The 20,136-nt window shown below is 45.6% G+C and overlaps 1 protein-coding gene across 1 annotated transcript; it reads right to left on the bottom strand.

Annotated features, from left to right (window-relative positions):
• Window positions 1–2,498: 2,498 nt before the first annotated feature.
• Window positions 2,499–7,296, bottom strand: LOC119330099 (bZIP transcription factor 46-like). Its single transcript, XM_037603210.1, has 4 exons — window positions 6,120–7,296; window positions 5,432–5,503; window positions 4,680–4,709; window positions 2,499–2,899 (listed from the first exon to the last, which is right to left on the bottom strand). The coding sequence occupies exons 1-4, from the start codon at window positions 6,960–6,962 to the stop codon at window positions 2,819–2,821; spliced, it is 1,026 nt and encodes a 341-aa protein (XP_037459107.1). The 5' UTR covers window positions 6,963–7,296; the 3' UTR covers window positions 2,499–2,818.
• Window positions 7,297–20,136: the final 12,840 nt, after the last annotated feature.

Genomic DNA, 20,136 nt, shown 5'->3' with positions numbered 1-20,136 from the left:
ACGCCCGACGTGGGCGTGGATAAACGAATGGGAAAAATGCGGGGACTGAGACTTCAACTCAAGACCTCAGCTCTGATACCATGTTAGATATTGCTATCAACCAACTATCCCAAAAGACCGATTGATAGAAAAAGAAGATATAATATACTTAAACAATTTTATCTGAGCATGGCGCTCTTGGCTTCTTTATGCCCAGGTTTATGGAACTTGGAGATCATGGTTTATTTCAAATGTTCTGTTGTAACCTAAGTCCTACAATCTCTTAATGTTCTTAGATAATGGCAATAGAAAAATGCCCTTTATCAAAAAAGATAATGGCAATAGAACTTTTGAATCTTAAACAGAACCACCAAGGCAAAGAGTAGTACTAGCTGACATCAGAAGAGTGCAACTGACAATCACCCAAGAAATTAAAACTATGTCTATTTATTAGGCTGTATATTGGGCATATTCTCAAACTAGGTACCCTCACCAGTTACTGGAAAAACTGAGTTTAAGGCTACGAACAGGACCAATGAACAATAAAGAATTTTTGTATTACAATCCGAATCACTTGGAAACATTTTCCTAACCCCAGATTGAAATCCAATCAGTCATCTCCACATTTCTTGATGCTACATCAAATGATTTTCCTCAGGCTTACTTTGGAACTATTTTATAAGTTGCGGATAACTAAATATATCTAAAAGCAGTATATTAAAACAAGTGCATTTAAATCCAACTCACAGCCAGCCAGACACGAAGTCTTGTAATAGCAGATTGAGCAAACAAGCATATTTTATATATAGAAGCTTTTGAATGTATGCAGCTATGATCAGACCAAACGCAATGTATATTAGTAACAAGAAATATTTTCTGCAAATGGTATTACCTCATCCTTTTGCTTCTGTAGCATTTCCACCTGCATATTAAAAGCATAACAAAAGTTAATATAGCTCATTAGAGCGTTTCAGAAATTCAGAAGGAAAATGTATGATAACTTAATGTAACCAGCGGATCTAAACTGTAAAGTCCACAACTTCATGTTGAAGTTAAACTAACTAAAATGTCATTCACAAATCACAAAGTATCTAATCTCTCTCCCCTCCTGATTTTAAATGGAGGGTGGGGGATGCTTTGTGATTTGTGAATGCCACGTGTCATCCATCAGGATGGATCTCACGTGAGACCTGGTCTCATAGAATTCTTTTCCCTGCACCTGGGGCACGACCTCCGGCGCTCAGACCGACGCTTCTACTGCAACGATGACCAGCTGGTGCTGGCCAAGGTGAACTGGCTGCTGCTGCAGAATGACCATGGTTGAACCCTCCCGCTAAACTAAAGAGGCAAAGTCACCATGGTTCCACACCCTCCCGCATAATGGCGAACACGTGAATTACCATGGTTTGGACCAATTTATAACACGTAACGAGCTAATTAAGACGTATCGCACACATTAAAAATAAGAAAACAAAATAAATATATCACATACGAGTCCTTTGCTTGAGCTCGTGTATCTTTTCTTGAGAATCGCCTTTAATCGAGCGTTTCGTAAACATAAGCTGAGAGATAGAGAGGTGCCGGCAAATTGAACACGGCTTCGGCCGCAGCTCTTGAGCTCTGAAAGAAACACTCGTGTAGCTCTGAACAGTCCCTCCGAGCTTGAAGCAGTTCGTTGGGTTCCTCTACCACTGCCAGTCTTCCTCCGTAGTACTAGATAGATTGATGACGGTATCATGGCGAAAAAGCGCTACATGTAGTGGTGTGCAAGCAACTAAGCTAGTGTAGGACGGGAGACTGAGAATCATGTCATGGGTCAGGAATCCCAATTATCTTCAGCAACACATAACGATTCCACAAAATTCTCTCTCTTCCAAGGAAGTAAAAATATACTTTCCCCGTAAAGAAATATAAGAGCGTTTAGATCAAACGCTCTTATATTTCTTCACGAGAGAGCAATATTTAAATCCCTATAGCCTGCTTACATCACCCTTCTATTGTATTCGCTCTAACGGCGCAACCAGGCTATCGTTCGCCGCCCCCAGCTCCAACCGAACTCCGGTCCCCGCCCAGCCGGCGGCGCCGCCCATCACCTCTTCTTCATAATAAAAGCACAAGCACAGGCCAACTGGTGTGGTTCGTGAGTGCGTGCCCTTAACTGACCTCCACGGCAAAGTAGCTAGTAACATCAATGTTGCAACCACAAAAGAAGGATGCGCAGGGTGAGCTACAGGCTACAGCGTGCAATCTTCGGCACGCACACCATCAAGCAACAGTCCAGACTCACAATCATCACAACAGCGACACTGTGTGCGCACTGAGCAGTAGCGTCGCCCAGAAACTGGACTGTAAACTCAAACCCAGGAGTTTCCTGCATTGTGACATCGCCCAGACTCCAGAAAACGGCAACCGTAAACTAAAACCACGGTCAGGTCAGTGAAACCAAATGGCTCCACCGCTGGTCCACTACGGTGGTGATCACTCAGCTATCACGGAATTGGCATGACGACCCAACATCATACAGAACAGCTGCGTCCAGCAACGGCATAAAACGGCACGCATGACGACCTCGCCACACGCGAATAGATAGGGAGTAAAACAGATTAGATACTTTGCTTTTTGTTCATTTTGGAAACGGCAAAGCTAGAGAGACCTAGGACTTAGATTGTCACCCAGGAACCAACAACTAAATAAACCGAACGATCGCCACAGGAGCAGCAGGAAAGCGGCGGTCTACGGGGGCAGCTGGAGACTCCAGCCTCGGCTGATATGTACACTGGTTGTTCATCTAAGGAAGCCAGATACTCCAGCTGCTGTCAAGGTTGTATTGAGCTTCGGGCTACCACGGACCGGTCAGCGTTCGTTGCAAGCAAAACCTCTTTGCCTTTGGTCCAAGCTGCTTTTCGATCCTCTCTATAACCTGCAAAATCCATTCACAAGTGAACTGGGTGAGCGACAGGGTGTCAAAAGAGACCTCTTTTCGAATTAAAGCGGAAGCTACAGAAAAATCATATGACGAATAAGTTTATGAAAGCTTATGCTATGAGGAGGCTCTGCTGGATCTCCATTTAGTGTCGCCATGTGGCAAAAGCCAAATCCTCAACAGCAAAATACTTTATGGTAGAAATCTTCCCTAAAAATGTCACTGTATCTAATTCTAGAGTCCTCTAAAGTCTAAACTATCTCTGCCATACTCATCATCCATCTCTTACAGGACCAACCAAAATATCTTTGCCTTGTAAAACTCCAAAATCTTCTACACGTCATGACAAACATTGTGCTTTTGGACATTTTCTCAGTTCCGGTAGGTTACACAGAAAGCATATAGTGAAACAATAGACCTAAATTATCTACAACACAGTACTACTTCAGGGAGAATCATAGGACAGACAAATAATATTTTGGCTTCCTATGAAATCTGAGATTTGCACGCCTGTGCACATCACTTGTTAAAAAAATCACACCAAATGCTATGCTGCTGACAAGTAGCTCTAACTTGGTGGAGTTTGGGCGGATCATAGCCGGATGTAATTATCACCAAACAGAACATATGGAGAATGTTAGTTTTAATCTCCAGATTAGAATAGTTCATAGTTTGTGTTTTTTAGTTTTTTTGTTACACATGATGTACAAATGCAGAAGCATATTCCTGTTTCCAAACAAGTGACGTTAGGATTTTTCTTATCTTCAGTGTTTCTTGCAAGCTTGAGATCTAAGGTGGCATCAAATAAGAGTTGACAGTTCATATATCCTTTGCTAGATGAGGCCCAGCCAAAAAGCACTGACATTTTATTCGAGCATGGCTCTCTTGGCTTCTTTGTGCCCAGGTTTATGGAACTTGGGAACCATGGTTTATTTCAAATGTTCAGTTGTAACCTAAGTCCTACAATCTCTTAATACTCCTAGATAATGGCAATATAACTTTTGATTCTTAAACAGAACCACCAAGGCAAAGGGTAGTAGTTGACATCAGAAGAGTGCAACTGACAATCGCCCAAGATATGAAAACTATGTCCATTTAATAGGCTGTATATTGGGCATATTCTCAAACTAGGTACCCTCACCAGTTACTGGAAAAACTGAGTTTAAGGCTAAGAACAGAACCAATGACCAATAAGGGATTATTGTATTATAATCCGAGTCACTTAGAAACATTTTCCTAACCCCAGATTGAAATCCAATTAGTCATCTCCACATTTCTTGATGCTACATCAAATGATTTTCCCCAGGCTTACTTTGGCAACTATTTTATAAGTTGCCGATAACTAGTAATATATATAAAACCAGTATATTGAAACAAGTATCTTTCTAATCCAACTCACAGCCAGCCAGACTCGAAGTCCTAGAATAACAAGTTGAGCAGACATGCATATTTTATATATAAAAGCTTTTGAATGTATGCAGCTATGCATGCATGACTAATACCGCTGTCATTGTGTGGGCACCTTACGCCTTAGTATGAACAATGTACTTATGGAAAACAGGCTAGATACATGAACCTATGGAAAACCATCATGCACTCTTTTGCAAATCAACCAACAGAACTGTAGTTTGCAGCAGTGATAAATCCAAATAGACGAATAGAATTAGTGATCAGAATGGGGTGTAAATAACAGTACTGCATGGTACTACTTCCACAATAATAAGGCCAAACGCAATGTATATTAGTAACAACAAATATTTTCTGCAAATGGTATTACCTCATCCTTTTGCTTCTGTAGCATTTCCACCTGCATATTAAAAGCATAACGAAAGTGAATATAGCTCCTTAAAGCGTTTATCAGAAATTCAGAAGGAAAACGTATGATAACTTAATGTAACCAGCAGATCTAAACTGTAAAGTCCACAACTTTATGTTGAAGTTAAACTAACTAAAATGTTCATTCATTTTCTCAAATCAAAGGAGTGTAACTAAAATGTTTAAAATGTGATAACAACATATAGATAACGCAAGACATGCATGTGAAACATAGGGAACCTCAAGTTACATTAATCACACAAAATATGATACAGCGTGGAGTGTATATTTCATAGTCAACAGATAACAATCTGCTAGTAGAAACAGTTGAATGCACCAAAGATGAGTACAAGTAGCAAATTTTGCAAGGCATGATAGCCGAAACAACAATGTTACAAAATTGATTTAACACCCGAATATTTAAACTTAAAAGGATAATTTTTATGCAGCCTCCAACGATGCAGAACGACCAAACATTACAAAAATGCTGGTTGTGACAACAATCATGACTCGTGACAGCAATAAGCATCATTCGGGGAGAACTAAAAAAGCATAGATGATACTACCAAACAACCAGACAAATATGGCAATTGCAGCAAGAAATATTAGAACTGTCTGGAGTCAAGAAATCAACTAAGTCTACTAACTGATTAGAATTGCAAGGTTAGTAAATAAACAATGTGCATATAGCCATTAAAGAAATTTTAAGTATACCTGTTTTTTCTGCAATGCCTCATTGTTCTCCTTCAGTTTTGCAACCTCGGCTTCCAACTCCATTATATAAGCCTGCAATACATCAGAAGGTTCAAAGTTAAGTGTACACAAACTGTGATATGGTTAAATGACAACAATTAATGGAATCATCTGAAACTATTCGCCACGGTCAGTGCTATCAATTAGAGCTTGCTGTGCTCACAACATAGAATTTACAGGCTATGTAGAAATGGTGCATAAAGAGGCATACAATGCCACCTGCTTAGCCTAAGACAAAATTCACCGGAAAGTAACTATGCTTCTCATCCTCCTCCCTACCATCGCGATAGTAGATTGAAGAGATGAGAAGACCCACAATGCTGCAATGCCAAAACTTCATTTCCGAAATGAACAAAGTTATCCATTGCTGAATCTGAGAGGGTCAACTTGAATGACGATCCACATAGATTCTCCTCATCTTGGGTTTCACAATGTTTAACAACTCCAACTTGCTATTTGCAGGGGCTACTCAGGGATAACTATTATCTAGCAGCTAAAATGGAAATGTCAGATCACATCAACGAATAAAGTACACAACATGACCGAGGGGCATACCCGATATAGACACCCTGTGAACCTGGGTTCGGGTTCAGATAATATTTCAGATTAGTTAAGCAAAAGGCGTATGGTTGAAGAACGAGAGCTTCACCTGCTTCCTCTGGCGGGACCTGGCGGCGGACTCCCGGTTCTTGATCATGCGCCTCTGCCTCCTCTCGACCACCTTCTCGACGGTAGGCCCCTTCCTGGCCCTCGTCACGGTGTCGAAGGGATACGGCACCGGCGACAGCGACGAGAGATCCCCGCCCTCCATCTTGCCGAACCCGTTCAGCACGCCCGGCGTCGTCGGCGCCGCCACCGTCATCGCCACGCCAGGCCCCTGCCCGACGACTCCGTGCACCACCCCGTTCGCCACCTGCATGGCCGGCGCGACCACATTGCCCTGAGGGAACAGAGCCTGCGCCCGCGCCGGCACGACAACGGTCTGGCCCCCCATGTCCTCCCGCACCACGCCGGCGCGCACCAGGAACTCCTCCAGCGTCATCCGCCCCAGGGTCTGCTGCCGCTGCGCCTGGGCCTCCGCCTGAGCCTGAGCCTGGGCCGGCGCCGGCGCGGGGGGCGCCGGCGGCTCCTCGTCGCAGAAGCCCATGATGTCGCGCCAGACCTCGTCGACCGTCATCTGGCTGAGCGTGCGGGGCAGCGTCATGGAGCCCTGGCGCAGGATGGCCTGCTGCTGCGGCTGCAGCGGCGGCGGCTGGGGCAGGGCGTCGACATTGGACGCCGGGGCGGCCGTGGTGGCCGGCGTCAGGGTGGCCGCGATGGCGTTGGACTCCTCGGCCGTCCAGATGTTGCGGAGCAGCTCGTCCATGTTCATGGACCCGAAGTCCTTGCCGGCGCCGCCGAGCGCGCTCTGGAACTCGTCGAACGTCAGCGAGTAGATCGACCCCTGCCTGGCCAGCGCGCCGGCCCCGCCGCTCCCTCCCGGCATCTCCATCCCTCCTCCTCCTCACACCACAACCCCCACACCGAATTCCCCCAAGATCCCTCCCTCTCCCGCACCACCAGCAGCGAAAATTCCTCCGGCGGTCTCTCTCGGCGACTCTATCCCACAAAGGCGACCGACAAAGAAGGCAAGGGAGGGGGGGCTGGGCTTATAAACAAGGGGGCGGGCGACAGCGGGTGGAGTGTGATTAGCCGGCGGTATAATACCCGAATTAGCAAGGGGAAATCTAGTTTTACAGAAAGGCGAGATTTTTGGTTTAGAAAACAAGGCGGAGCGGGGGGGAGGGGAGCATCGGGGGGCGTGTTGCTGCGGAGTTGGTGCGGCTTTGCGGGAGGCGATCGCGGCGGCGAGGTGGGGGGAGGGACAGGTGTCGCCTCGGGGCCATTAAAGTGGCTGCCGCCGGAGCGCGACAAGCCGGTCAGAGGATTGGGTTACTGCCCCCACCGGACAGTCATTCAGCTCCGCGCACACACCAGCTCTACACCGAAAATAGAAATTCAGGGCTGCCATGGGTTTTCTTGGGAAAAAATTTATTGCGGAAAATAAACTGCCCCCTCTTGTTGATTAAAGGGGTTTTATCTCATTTTTTTCTTATCTTATTATCCCCGCCGAATTGCGACGGAGACGTGCGCGTGAATCACGTGGCAAAGCCGCATACTGTGGGCTAGTTTAATTGAGCGTGAAAACAGGCGGCAATGGGGCGCCGTTGTAGGTTTGCGGATAGATAATGCAGGGGGTCGAAACGGACGGCGATGAGGCGTCCGTTGTAGCTTTGTAGATAGATAATGCAGGAAAGTTGAAACGGAAGGTTATGCGTACGCGATCCTTCTGGAGCACACCAGGATAGACATGAAATCCTCTGACTTTCGGCGCGTCGTTCCAGATGGGTTGGCGTCACGCAAGCGGAGCGACAGAGGCGCGCAGTCCCTCGTGATGATTTATCTTGTAGATTGGTTTTTCTGTAATAGACGACTTCTGCAAATGGAGCATGCAGTCAGATCTAATCTTCCGAATACAACAGTGCCGACACATCCGGGGGCTGAGCTATGTTAGGGCCAGCCCGTCCTATGGCCCGCCCAGCTCATGGGATTTTCTATACAACATATTTACTCTTGGGCCTTGGAACACGGGCCCACAAGCAATCCCCTTCTGTTTGGCCCATCCAGTCGACCCAACATGGGCTTCAAGATGTGCCACTAGGCCGGGGAACAACTTCGGTAGTGTGCCGAGATGATCATGGAACATATTTAGGACCGTCTTCTTTTGTGATCCAGGGGATAACTGAACCAACAACGCTTGAGGCCATTGCGTGTCGGGAGGCCCTAACTCGCCGTTGATCCGGGAGTTCAAAGGTTATATGCTGCCTCAGATTGCAGATCAATACTTGATGATATTCATGAAGACCGAAGTTGTGCATGGGGTCATGATTAGGGAGATCACACAATGGATGGTTGATTTTATTTCTTGTAGTTTTGTGTTTGAAGGTAGAACTTGTAACACTGAAGCACACAATCTAGCTAGATTTTCGCTCTCTTTGCAGCAGGTAGACATACTTGGTCGGATCTGCCCTATGATCCAAACACCATTCCTGTAAATCTTCCTATTGAGCAATGAAATCCACTGTGTTGCCCTCAAAAAAATGTAGAACCGTCAATGGGGGGTACCAATGGTGTAAGTGTGAAAAATATTTGGATATTACAACTATTTTCTGTCTGCTCAAAGCATATATAGTTCACTAAATGTAGTTGAAGTAAAAGTATAGGAAATCAATATGATGTGTCAACAATTTTGTGCGACATGTTGAATGCCATGCACGTCAACATGAGATCGCCATGAGCTAATGGCGGTAATCAAGTCGCCTTGGAAGAATACCTCTTAACGTTCATGCTACAATTTTCCAAGAAAATTTTAATGTGGTGGTGTTTAGTTACAAAGCTTGAAGACAATAAAAAAGGCATGTAGCAATTGTTGGAAATATGCCCTAGAGGCAATAATATTGTATTACTATATTTTCATTATTCATAATTAAGAGTTTATATTTCATGCTATAACTGCTATGATCCTGGAATAAGTGATTCAATGGAAAACTCATAAGCACGTGTGAAATGATAAACGGTAAACAATAGGTTATCGGTCTCGCCTCTAAGACCGTCTCAAGTGTTGTTAGTGATCAACTTTTTCGGATCTTAGGACATTGTTGAGTGTAATGATAGTCCTAAAATAACATTGACGGTATGACATTAGAAGAATGATCATATTGAATCGACCCAATACTTGTCGGTTATACTATGTGATTATGTCATCTGAAATCATCTATTATAATACGGAGTGTTAGCATGTGTTTTAGTTCCTCATACCATGAGAGTGTCTCGATCACTTTCTACCGGACGGTGGGCTTTGGGGTTGCTCAAACGTCATCTGTAACAAGGTGATCATAGCGACAACTTTCAAGCACACTTGAAAGTTTGACAAGTGACCAGACAGCTCGAAAGTGGGATTTGCTCCTCCAATGATGGAGAGATATTCTTAGGCCCCCCTCGGTGTGATGGCTTCCATCATCGTCTGGCTAGACACGGGTGACTACGTCATGGGGATGCCGAAACACGTCAACGAGAAGAAGAACAAAACCGGTAACAGGAGCAATGGTATAGTGAGCATGGTGATGACTTAGGAGGATACCGATGCACACCGGGTTTTGTAAAGTATCACGAAGCAAAGGGAGCATCACATGATAACCAAAGGTTCACTCGAATATTATTCGTGTAATCATAGGGACCTATATGGATGTCCACCGTTCCGCTATCGGTTATTGAACGAACGGGGTTTCGTTCATGTCTATAGTTTACCGAACCTATGGGGTCACAAACTTAAGGCAATCATAACCTGTTGAGTGTTAGCGGGATAGGAGTGATGAGAATATATTTGTGGAATTGTTTCATTAATATCCGAAATAGTTCCTAAAGCGTTTCGGGGTCACCGGAAGGGTTTCGATGAATATCGGGTAATACCAAGTATTACGGATTAATTATATATAGGCAGAGATGTTTTCTGGGATGTTAAATTATATATATAATGCTGAACATTTTATATTTAATTTAAATATGAATGGGCCTTAAAAGGCCAAGAGGTGGAGGGCAACTTGGGCCACAAGGGCCCAAGTAAGAAGGCGCCCCCTTTCCTTGTGTGTGTGTGTGGGGGGGGGGGGCGAATTGGACTAGGGCATATTTTCAAAAATGGATCGTGCAGTCAGATCTAATCTTCCGAAACAACAGTGGCGCGTCATTCCAGATAGGTTGGCATCACGCAAGTGAAGCGACAGAGGCACGCAGTCCCTCGTGATGATTATCTCGTATAATAGTTTGGATTTAATAGACGACTTTTGCAAATGGATCATGCAGTCAGGTCTAATCTTCCGAAACAACAGTGGTGCGTCGTTCCAGATGGGTTGGCGTCACGCAAGAAGAGCGACAGAGGCGCGCAGTCCCTTGTGAAGATTATCTTGTAGATTGGTTTGGCTTTGATAGATGACTTTTGCAAATGGATAGTGCGGCCAGATCTAATCTTCCGACACAACAGTGGCGCGTCGTTCCAGATGGGTTGGCGTCACGCAAGCGGAGTGACAGAGGCACGCAGTCCCTTGCGATGATTATCTTGTACTCCCTCCGTTCGAAATTATTTGTCTCGGATATGGATGTATCTAGAATCAAAATACGTCTAGATACATCTATTTCTGCGACAAGTAATTCCGAACGGAGGGAGTAGATTGGTTTGGCTTTGATAGACGACTTTTGCAAATGGATCGTGCAGCCAATCTAATCTTCTGAAACAACAGTGGCGCGGCGTTCCAGATGGGTTGATGTCACGCAAGCGGAGAGACATAGGCGCACAGTCCCTCGTGATGATTATCTTGTAGATTGGTTTGGCTTTGATAGACGACTTTTGCAAATGGATCATGTAGTCAGATCTAATCTTCTGAAACAGCAGTGTGGCGTGTCGTTCCAAATCAGTTGGTGTCACGCAAGCGGAGCGATAGAGGCGCGCAGTCCCTCGTGAAGATTATCTTGTAGATTGGTTTGGCTTTGATAGAAGACTTTTGCAAATAGATAGTGCAACAAGATATAATCTTTCGAAACAAACAGTGGTGCGTCGTTCTAGACGAGTTGGCGTCATGCAAGAAGAGCGGCAAAGGCGCGCAGTCCCTCTGGATGATTATCTTGTAGATTGATTTGGCTTTGAGAGACGACTTTTGCAAATGGGTAGTGCAGCCAGATGTAATCTTATGAAACAACAATGGCGCGTCGTTCTAGATGGGTTGGTGTCACGCAAGAGGAGGGACAGAGGGGCAGTCCCTCGTGATGATTAACTTGTATATTGGTTTGGCTTTGATTGACAACTTTTGCAAATGGATTGTGAAGTCAGATGTAATCTTCTTTTTTTTGAGAATCTCGCAAAGCTTTATTACTGATTAATGTTCAAGGGTACAAAAACAAGGTTGCCGGTCTGGCCTAGCCAGGTGTGACGGCCAAAACCTAAAGATAAAGCATACTTTGCGAGATTATGGGCCTCCATATTGGAGGTCCTATACTCATGACTAAAAGAACATGAAATGAAGCTAGCTGCTCTAGCCTTGATCTCCTGGACGATGGCGCCAAAATTTGCTTGAATTCCTTCCCTGATCGCATCAATCGCCACCTTGCAATCCGAGGCCACCAAAACTTGGTTGAGATAGAGATCTTCTGAGAGAGCTAATGCCTCCCGGATAGCCAATGTTTCAAGCACTTGAGGATCACGAAGGCCCCTCAAGGTTAGTGACGAAGCTCCCAAAAACAGCCCCCTGCATCCCTGCATATTACTCCAACTACAGCAAAAGTGCCCGAACGAGACACAGCTGCGTCCACATTGATCTTGAAGTGGTCAGCAGGTGGCGGTACCCACGTCGCAGGCCGTGAAATCGCTGTCACCTGTGTTCTCACCTTCTTCTTCATGAATTCTGTGTCTGACAGGTAAGACTTGATGAAGTTGTCCGTGGCAAAAGGGGTCTGGAAGATCTCTTCGTGTATAGCCTTGCGTCGTGAACTCCAAATAGCCCATAAGGTGACAATCAACACAGTAAGCTGCTCTGCTGGAAGTGTTTCGCTCATAGCAAAAAGCCATAGTCGTGCGTTCGGTTCTATTGTTGCCAGCATATGTTCCACCAATTCGCCGTCAGACAAAGCCCAGACACAGCGGGACGCACTGCAATCCAGCAAGGAATGGCGCCAACTGTCCTGACCTCCGCATAGTGGGCAAACACTCGAGGTTGCCATGTTCCGATGGTTTAGAACGTCACCCGTCGGGAGCGAGTGGTGCGCCAGTCGCCATGTGAAGACTCTCAACTTCGATGGTACTACCACTTTCCAAATGGAGTTCCACCCCCGTAATTCAGCTGCAGAGTTTGAAGGATCCTCCCGTTCTTCTAGCCATGCCTCGCGCCCAAGCTTGATGCTGACAATCATCCGGTAAGCAGACCGTAGAGAGAAACGTCCCTTGGGGTCATTATGCCATGCCCAAAAATCGTCCACCTGCCGAGTGCACAATGGAATCTGTAAAATAGCCTCATCATCTAGTGGTATAAAAACCTGCCTGACCATGTCCTCCCTCCATTCAGCCAAAGTGTGATCAATTAACTCTGACACCATCTGTGGAGGAACATCCACCAGAGATGTAATCGGCCGCATCATTCCATTCCGAGGAATCCAGCTATGATTCCATATGTGCGTGGAGGCTCCATCCCCAATCCTTCTGATGGCCCCATTGATGATTACATCCCTCCCATCAAGTATAGAGCGCCAGATCTGTGAGGGATGCGGGCCTAATTGAGCGTCTAGAACAGAGCCTTGTGGGAAATAAACAACTTTAAGGATTTGTGCACTCAATGAGGACGGATCATTCAAAAGTCTCCAAACTTGTCTGGACAGAAGTGCCAAGTTGAATATCTCGATATCCCTAAATCCCAATCCTCCCAAACTTTTTGATCGTGTCATCAAATCCCATGCAACCCAACAAGGTTTCCTCTTTCCCCTCTTGCTTCCCCACCAAAACTGATGGATAAGGGAAGTGATGCTATCACAAAGGCCCCTCGGAAGCCTGAAACACGACATCGAAAAAACTAGTATTGCTTGGGCCACGGACTTTATTAGAACCTCCTTTCGGGCAACAGATAAGAGTTTCTCCATCCATCCTTTTATCCTTTCCCAAACTCTGTCTCGTAAGTATTTGAAAGTGCCATTCTTTGACTGTCCCACATCTGTTGGCATGCCCAAGTACTTCTCACTAAGAGACTCATTCTGCACACTGAGTATATTCTTAATGTCCCCTCTAAGTGTCTCTGGGCACCCTTTACTAAAAAAGATCGATGATTTATCATGGTTTACTCTTTGCCCTGAAGCCAAGCAATAAGTATCAAGTAGGTTTGATACCTCATTTGCCCCTTGGATGCTAGACTTGAAAAGCAGCAGGCTGTCATCTGCAAACAAAAGGTGATTCACTGCCGGAGCCGTGGGTGCCACCTTTATGCCACCGAGCACTAATGACTGAGAACTGTGTTTTAAGAGGCACGAAAGGCCCTCCGCTGCGATCAAGAACAAGTAAGGGGAAATAGGATCTCCCTGCCTAATACCTCTGGATGGTGAGAAGCTCTCCAATCTCTCTCCATTAAACAGAACCGAGAATGATACCGAAGTGATCATACTCATTACGGTCTGGACCCATTCCGGAGCAAAACCAAGCTTACCCATGATGGCTTGTAGGTAAGGCCATTCCACTCTGTCATACGCCTTCATCATGTCCAGCTTGAGTGCACAAAAGCTATTAGACTTGGATCGGTTTCTCTTCATAAAGTGCAAGCATTCATAGGCACATATGATATTATCGGTGATTAACCTTCCTGTGACAAAAGCTGATTGCTCCTTTGAGATAATATCTGGCAATATCACTTTGAGTCTATTCGCTACAACTTTTGACGCAATTTTGTAGATAACATTGCAAAGACTAATAGGTCTAAACTGGGTAAGGAGAGTGGGGTTTTGTACCTTGGGGATCAACACAAGGACCGTGTCATTAATACTAGATGCACTCTCCTCTCCTCGGATAATCTGAAGTACCACATTAGTAATCTCCTCTCCACAAATGTCCTAATGACGCTGATAAAAGTGTGCGGGGAATCCATCTGGGCCTGGGGCCTTGGTGGGAAACATCTGAAAAAGCGCCTGCTTCACCTCCTCGTTTGAATAGGGGGCACAAAGTGAAGCATTCATATCTGCTGTTACCTTACGAGGCACGTGTTGAAGCACGTCATCCATCCCTTGCACTCCCTCTGTGGTGTATAACATTTTATAGAAGTCTGTAACAAGTTGTTTCATCTCAGCCTTGTCGTCCACACGTATGCCCAGCGCGTTATGGAGTGCCCGGATCATGTTCTTCTTCCTCCTCAAGTTTGCCCTCATGTGAAAAAAATTTGTATTTCTATCGCCCGCTGCTAGCCACTGAATTCTTGATCTCTGTCTCCACATAATTTCTTCTCTATGATATAGTTCAACCAGCCGCTCATTAAGCTTCATCTCGAGATGATTTGGAGACGTCCTTGACGGAACACTTCACAGCCTTTCCAGTTCACCTTTAGCCTTCTTGATTTCCTTTCTAACGCTCCCAAAAGTCTCATCATTCCATGCCGCGAGGTTCTTTGAGAGTAGTTCGAGCTTTCTGCGAAGTGCTTCCACTCCCCCATCTCCTTGATGCTCATTCCATCCAGAAGCAATAGTGTCACGCCAGGCATCATGTGACTCCCACATCACCTCATAGCGAAAATTCGGTTTTGGCCGTGCCACTGGTTCCTCATACTGCACCAAAATAGGTCCATGATCCGAGGAGGCTGCTGTCAAGTGCGTTACATTGGCCAAAGGGTACCGCGCTTCCCAGTCCGTCGTAGCCAGCGCCCTGTCCAATCTCACACGGGTGTAGGAACCCCCCGTCACTTTTTTCTCGAATGTCCAAAATCTGCCTTGATAGCCCAAATCCATCAACATGCAAACATCAATCGCATCACGAAAACCTTGAATTTGTGCATTACTCCGGTTAGCAACTCCATCATGTTCCTCCGGACGTAACACTTCGTTGAAATCCCCCAAGCACAGCCAAGGGAGGTTATTCAAAGTTGATAACCCTTTTAAAAGGTCCCAAGTCTGGTGTCTCAGATGAGTCTGAGCCTCGCCGTATACACATGTTAGCCTCCATGGTTCTCGGCCTTCCTCTTCATCCTTCGCATCAATATGATAAACAGAGTCACCCAAAATCTCAAGACTTATTGTATTATTCCAGAAAATTCCAATTCCTCCGCTTCTACCTCTACTATCTATTGCATAGGCATTATCATAGCCCAAATTATTAGCCAAAGCTTCTACACGCGCACCCTTTATTTGTGTTTCCACGATACATAGCACGATAGGGGTAAATTTCTTCGCCAGGTCGCGAAGTTCTCGGACTGTCGCGACTTTACCCGCACCGCGACAGTTCCAGCAAAGGGAACTCATTGTGCCCGGCGGCACTCCTCGAGGGAGCCCGCCGATCCTGCATTCGTGTCCTTGCCTTCATCCACTCCTTCTGCCTCCTTGCTCGTCATTCCCTTGAACAAAACCCCTTTGTTAGTCCCATTCTTCTTGGGTCGCTTCACTTCCTTCCGTGGGGAGACATAAACAAGCGGCATAGGGGGCACCCCCGGGGGGCAGGTCGTTACTACAGGCGCCGTAGAGCTCACAGGAGCATCAGCATCAGCTCTCCCGTCGGCGGACTGGGCTGTGCCCGTTGATGGATTGTTCTCAAAAGACTGTCTCTTGTTGCTTGCAACTGGTGCCCTTAGTGTCAAATTCGGCACTTCGGCCAACACCCAGTGCTCACTCGGCCCCGACTCAACAGAAGCCCGTGCAGGACCTGTCCTTTCCTCCTGCCGACCTTGCTCGCGATGGACTTCCTGCTGGTTAGCGTTGAAGCGCCAACTCTGATTAGGGTTATATTGCTCTCGCCCTCTGCCTCTTCCACCTGCGTTCCTTGGGCCACCTTGCCCCCTCTGAGTGCCAAATCCTCCTCTTCCCGCTTGTTTGAAGCGAACATTATCGACCAACACAAAATCGCCCCACTCAAACTTTGTTTCGTCGTGAACTCCATCCCCGCACTCCTCATGCCAATGGCCACATTCACCGCAGTTATAGCAGAACACTGGAAGTTTTTCATACTTAACTTGGTATCTAACCCTTTCCTCTCCCTTCTTAGCAGTAACAAATCTCTTAATTTTTACATTGACATCAATCTTCACCCTAACACGGACAAATTCACCAAAGTAGCCTGCCGGTAGTTTCAGCTAGACTTCCTCGACCTCTCCAATCCGTGATGCCATCCCCCTGACTGATGGTTCGATAAGAAAATTGTCAGGCAGCCTATGGATCTGCGCCCATACTGCCAGCTTGTCCAGGATGATACTATCAGGATTTCTAAAGCCATCATATTCCACCATAATAACCGCCTGATCTCTAAACAACCAGGGACCCTCAACCATGGCCTTGTTCCAGTCCCCTAGACATCCAAACTGAGCTATGAACAGATTGTCCTTGATCTTCCTCCACACCATCGGTTTTGCTGGGTTCCATGCGGCACGCATGTCCCCATACAGAGCATTAGGGCTAAAGGTCTTGTAAGTGTGAACTCTGGCTATAGCCAGCCACTTTGTCGGCGCCTCCAAGTCCAGCAATTCCTCCTCCCACACAAAATCGTCGTCTTCCTCCTCCTGCAGATTCAGCCTGGCAAGCAGCTCCTCCGTCGTCTCCTTCCCCTGCCGTCCCTGTGAACTTGATTCAGCCGCCATAAGAAACCAATCTATCCGTCACCGTAAAAAACCCTAGATCGATCTGCTAGAAGAAACACGCGAACCAAGGCCGGGGAAGGTCGCAAGGGACCCCCCTTGATCAGCCCGAGTACGTCGAGCCCGCTAGCGAAGATCGACTGGGGGAAGAGGTAAAACCAGCGGCGACGCCGGAGTACGTCAAAACCCTAGGCAGACGCCGTAGGGGACAGTCAGATGTAATCTTCCGAAACAACAGTGGCGCGACGTCCAGGGGCGGAACTACGTTAGGGCCAGCCCATGCTATGGCCCGCCCAGCTAGCTCATGAGAATTTCTATATAGTATATCTACTCTTGGGCCTTGAAAGACGAGCCCACAAGCTATTCCCTTATGTTGTGCTCGTCCAGACCGCCCAACATGGTCTCAAGCTCCGCCACTGGGCGTCATCATCATTTGATGTAGATCGTCGACAGGAGTACGAATGGTGGTAAGTGTGAAACATATTTGGATATTCCAAAGCATATTTAGGTCATAAAATGTAGTTGAAGTAAAAGTATGTGAAATCAATACGATGCAGCAACAATTTTGCGTGACATGAGCTAATGTATCATGGATGTGCGGTCGGTGGAATGACAGTAACCGAGTCACGGTGGGAGAATACCTTCGAACAGTCACGGTATAGTTTTTCCAAAAATATATTGGTGTGGTGGTGTTCAATTAGTTACGAAGGTTGAAGACGATAAAAAAGGAATGTAACAATGTCTGTAAAGAATTATAATAGTTCATGAAAAAAAACTAGCTAGAGCTAATTTCCAATATGGTTGAACTTAGTGGGCTTCTTTGTTTTGCCAACTATATTCAAGTTGAGGATAAATCATATTAGATTATTATTGTCACATAAAATGAGGTGTACACATAAATTCAAGTCATGCCATGTGCGGGCATAAGGTTTGAAAACTTTTTGTTGTGCCATCTTTTTTGCCTCTCTTTTTTATGTCATCAAGATATAGGATAGGTACACATGATGCATTGAGATGAACAAAAACAACCAAGCGAAGAATTACAACAACCAAATTAGGTAGAACTATGCAAAGCATAACATTTAAGAGAGGCAAAAATGTTCGCCATGTTAAAAGAATATGGTTTGTAATTTGAGCATGCTATGAGTCTTCGTAACTGAACTCAAAATATAAGAATGCAATATGAGTTCCATTTCCAAAAAAAGACAACATGAGTGGTAGGTTGCATGAAAAACATTACAACAACCAAATTAGGTAGAACTGTGTAAAGTATAACATTTATGAGAGGCAAAAATGTTTGCCATGTTGAAAGAAACAATAAGGTTTGTAATTTGAGCATGCTATGAGTCTTCATAACTGAACTCAAAATATAAGAATGCAATATGAGTTCCATTTCCAAAAAAAGGCAACATGAGTGGTAGGTTGCATGAAAAACATTACAACAACCAAATTAGGTAGAACTGTGTAAAGTATAACATTTATGAGAGGCAAAAATGTTCGCCGTGTTGAAAGAAACAATAAGGTTTGTAATTTGAGCATGCTATGAGTCTTCATAACTGAATTCAAAATATAAGAATGCAATATGAGTTCCATTTCCAAAACAAAAGACAACATGAGTGGTAGGTTGCATGAAAAATAGAATACTCCCTTCATATCACAAACAAGGACACCTTTGGTATGAATGAACTTAGTAGGACTTATGTAGGATTTTATTCCTTTTAAAGAAAACACATAAGTTTTTTCTATACCTATTTTGTATGCCATTCCATTTCCATAGGAAGTTTTCCATTGAATTCAACCTCACGATTCACTTTTATTGAAACGGCAACCATGATATACACATAAATCCTTCAAGAAAAATCCCATGTTTGTTTCCTATTGCACAATTAGCAGCGGAAAGTCAATGCCAAAGAAGAACACAAGTTTTGCTTTGAAGGCCCAGCTTTACTTCACTCTTCATTGTTTTGTAGCTAGGCTGGGCGAGCCACGACCCGGGTTTTTTTCTTAACCAAGGCCCCCGCCCCCGCGTGCGGGCGCGTTGCAAACAGACACCCATGACACATTCCTGTGTTTTCAGTTCATGCACGATTCAACAAGTGATGACATTCGATTTCCACATTTTTTCCAGTCGTGTTTATGCACCAAGTGATTTTCTGGACATCGACAATGGTGTTCATGATGAAATATTGACTAGTACTAAATACTGAATATGCATGTAAAACCCAAGAAAATGGCAATCATGTTACATAAAACTCTGTTCTCGGACGAATCTATAGATATGTTTTTTGAATTTCTAATCCGAATCACAGTGGTGAATCAATAAAATATCGCACACGGATCTGCATAAATTTCAAAATTAGGAGGGGACATCAGAGAGTCCAGATGATTTCGACGCATATATGATGCACCATAATTCTGTGTAGCTTTGGGCGGGTGGACTTGGCTTCCCGTTCTACGGACTAGATTAGCAGCGGCCCAGATTATAGGGGACCAGGCGATAGCGCTACGTGTCGGCAGCCGGGAGCGGGCGACCTTTCAACCCGCCCAAACGGGGCCTGAAAGGTGGACCCATCGGGGTCGCTCCCGCACGAACGGACGGACGGGATCGACTGGAACCCATGCTTTCACTTTCATTTCACGTGTGACGGTGAGAGCTCGCGGGCGGGCAGTGTGCGCATGTGAAACGAGTTGGAGCAACGGCGCGCCGCATGTGCCGCCAGGCCAGCCAGCCAGCGACCCGCGCCGTCTTATCCTGGCGAACGCCCATACCGGCCTCAGTCTGAAACGATCTGCAGAGTCGCCCTCTGTGACCGTGTCACCTGATGAAAATTGAAGACGCACTGGCCGAATGGTGGGACGATCGATTGATCGATTCGGGCGTGCGTGGTTGCTTGCACCGTCGTCATTTTTGACTGAGCCTGCCAAGTTTCACCTGACTTGTCTTTTGGCTTTATTTTAAGCATGATTAGGCAGCTTTGTGCCCGTATGAGACTAACAGTGGAAAGTGGATGGGAGATTTATAAGCTATAAAGCGTGACTTTTACAAAGGAAAAAAATGCACGCTTAACGTTCGATGACGATCAGTATTATGAGTTTTTGTGTTTTGATGTACCAAAGGTAGTTGGGAGTCCCGGATGTGATCACGGACATGACAAGAAGTCTCGAAATGGTCGAGACATAAAGATTGATATATTGAAAGGCTATGTTTGGACACCGGAATGGTTTCAGATAAGTTCGGGCAATTACCGAAGTACCAGGGGGTTATCGGACCCTCCC

The sequence above is a fragment of the Triticum dicoccoides genome, chromosome 7A (genome assembly GCF_002162155.2).
Source record: "Triticum dicoccoides isolate Atlit2015 ecotype Zavitan chromosome 7A, WEW_v2.0, whole genome shotgun sequence".
Classification (NCBI taxonomy): Eukaryota; Viridiplantae; Streptophyta; class Magnoliopsida; order Poales; family Poaceae; genus Triticum; species Triticum dicoccoides.
This window is presented reverse-complemented; position numbering and strand designations above follow the sequence as displayed.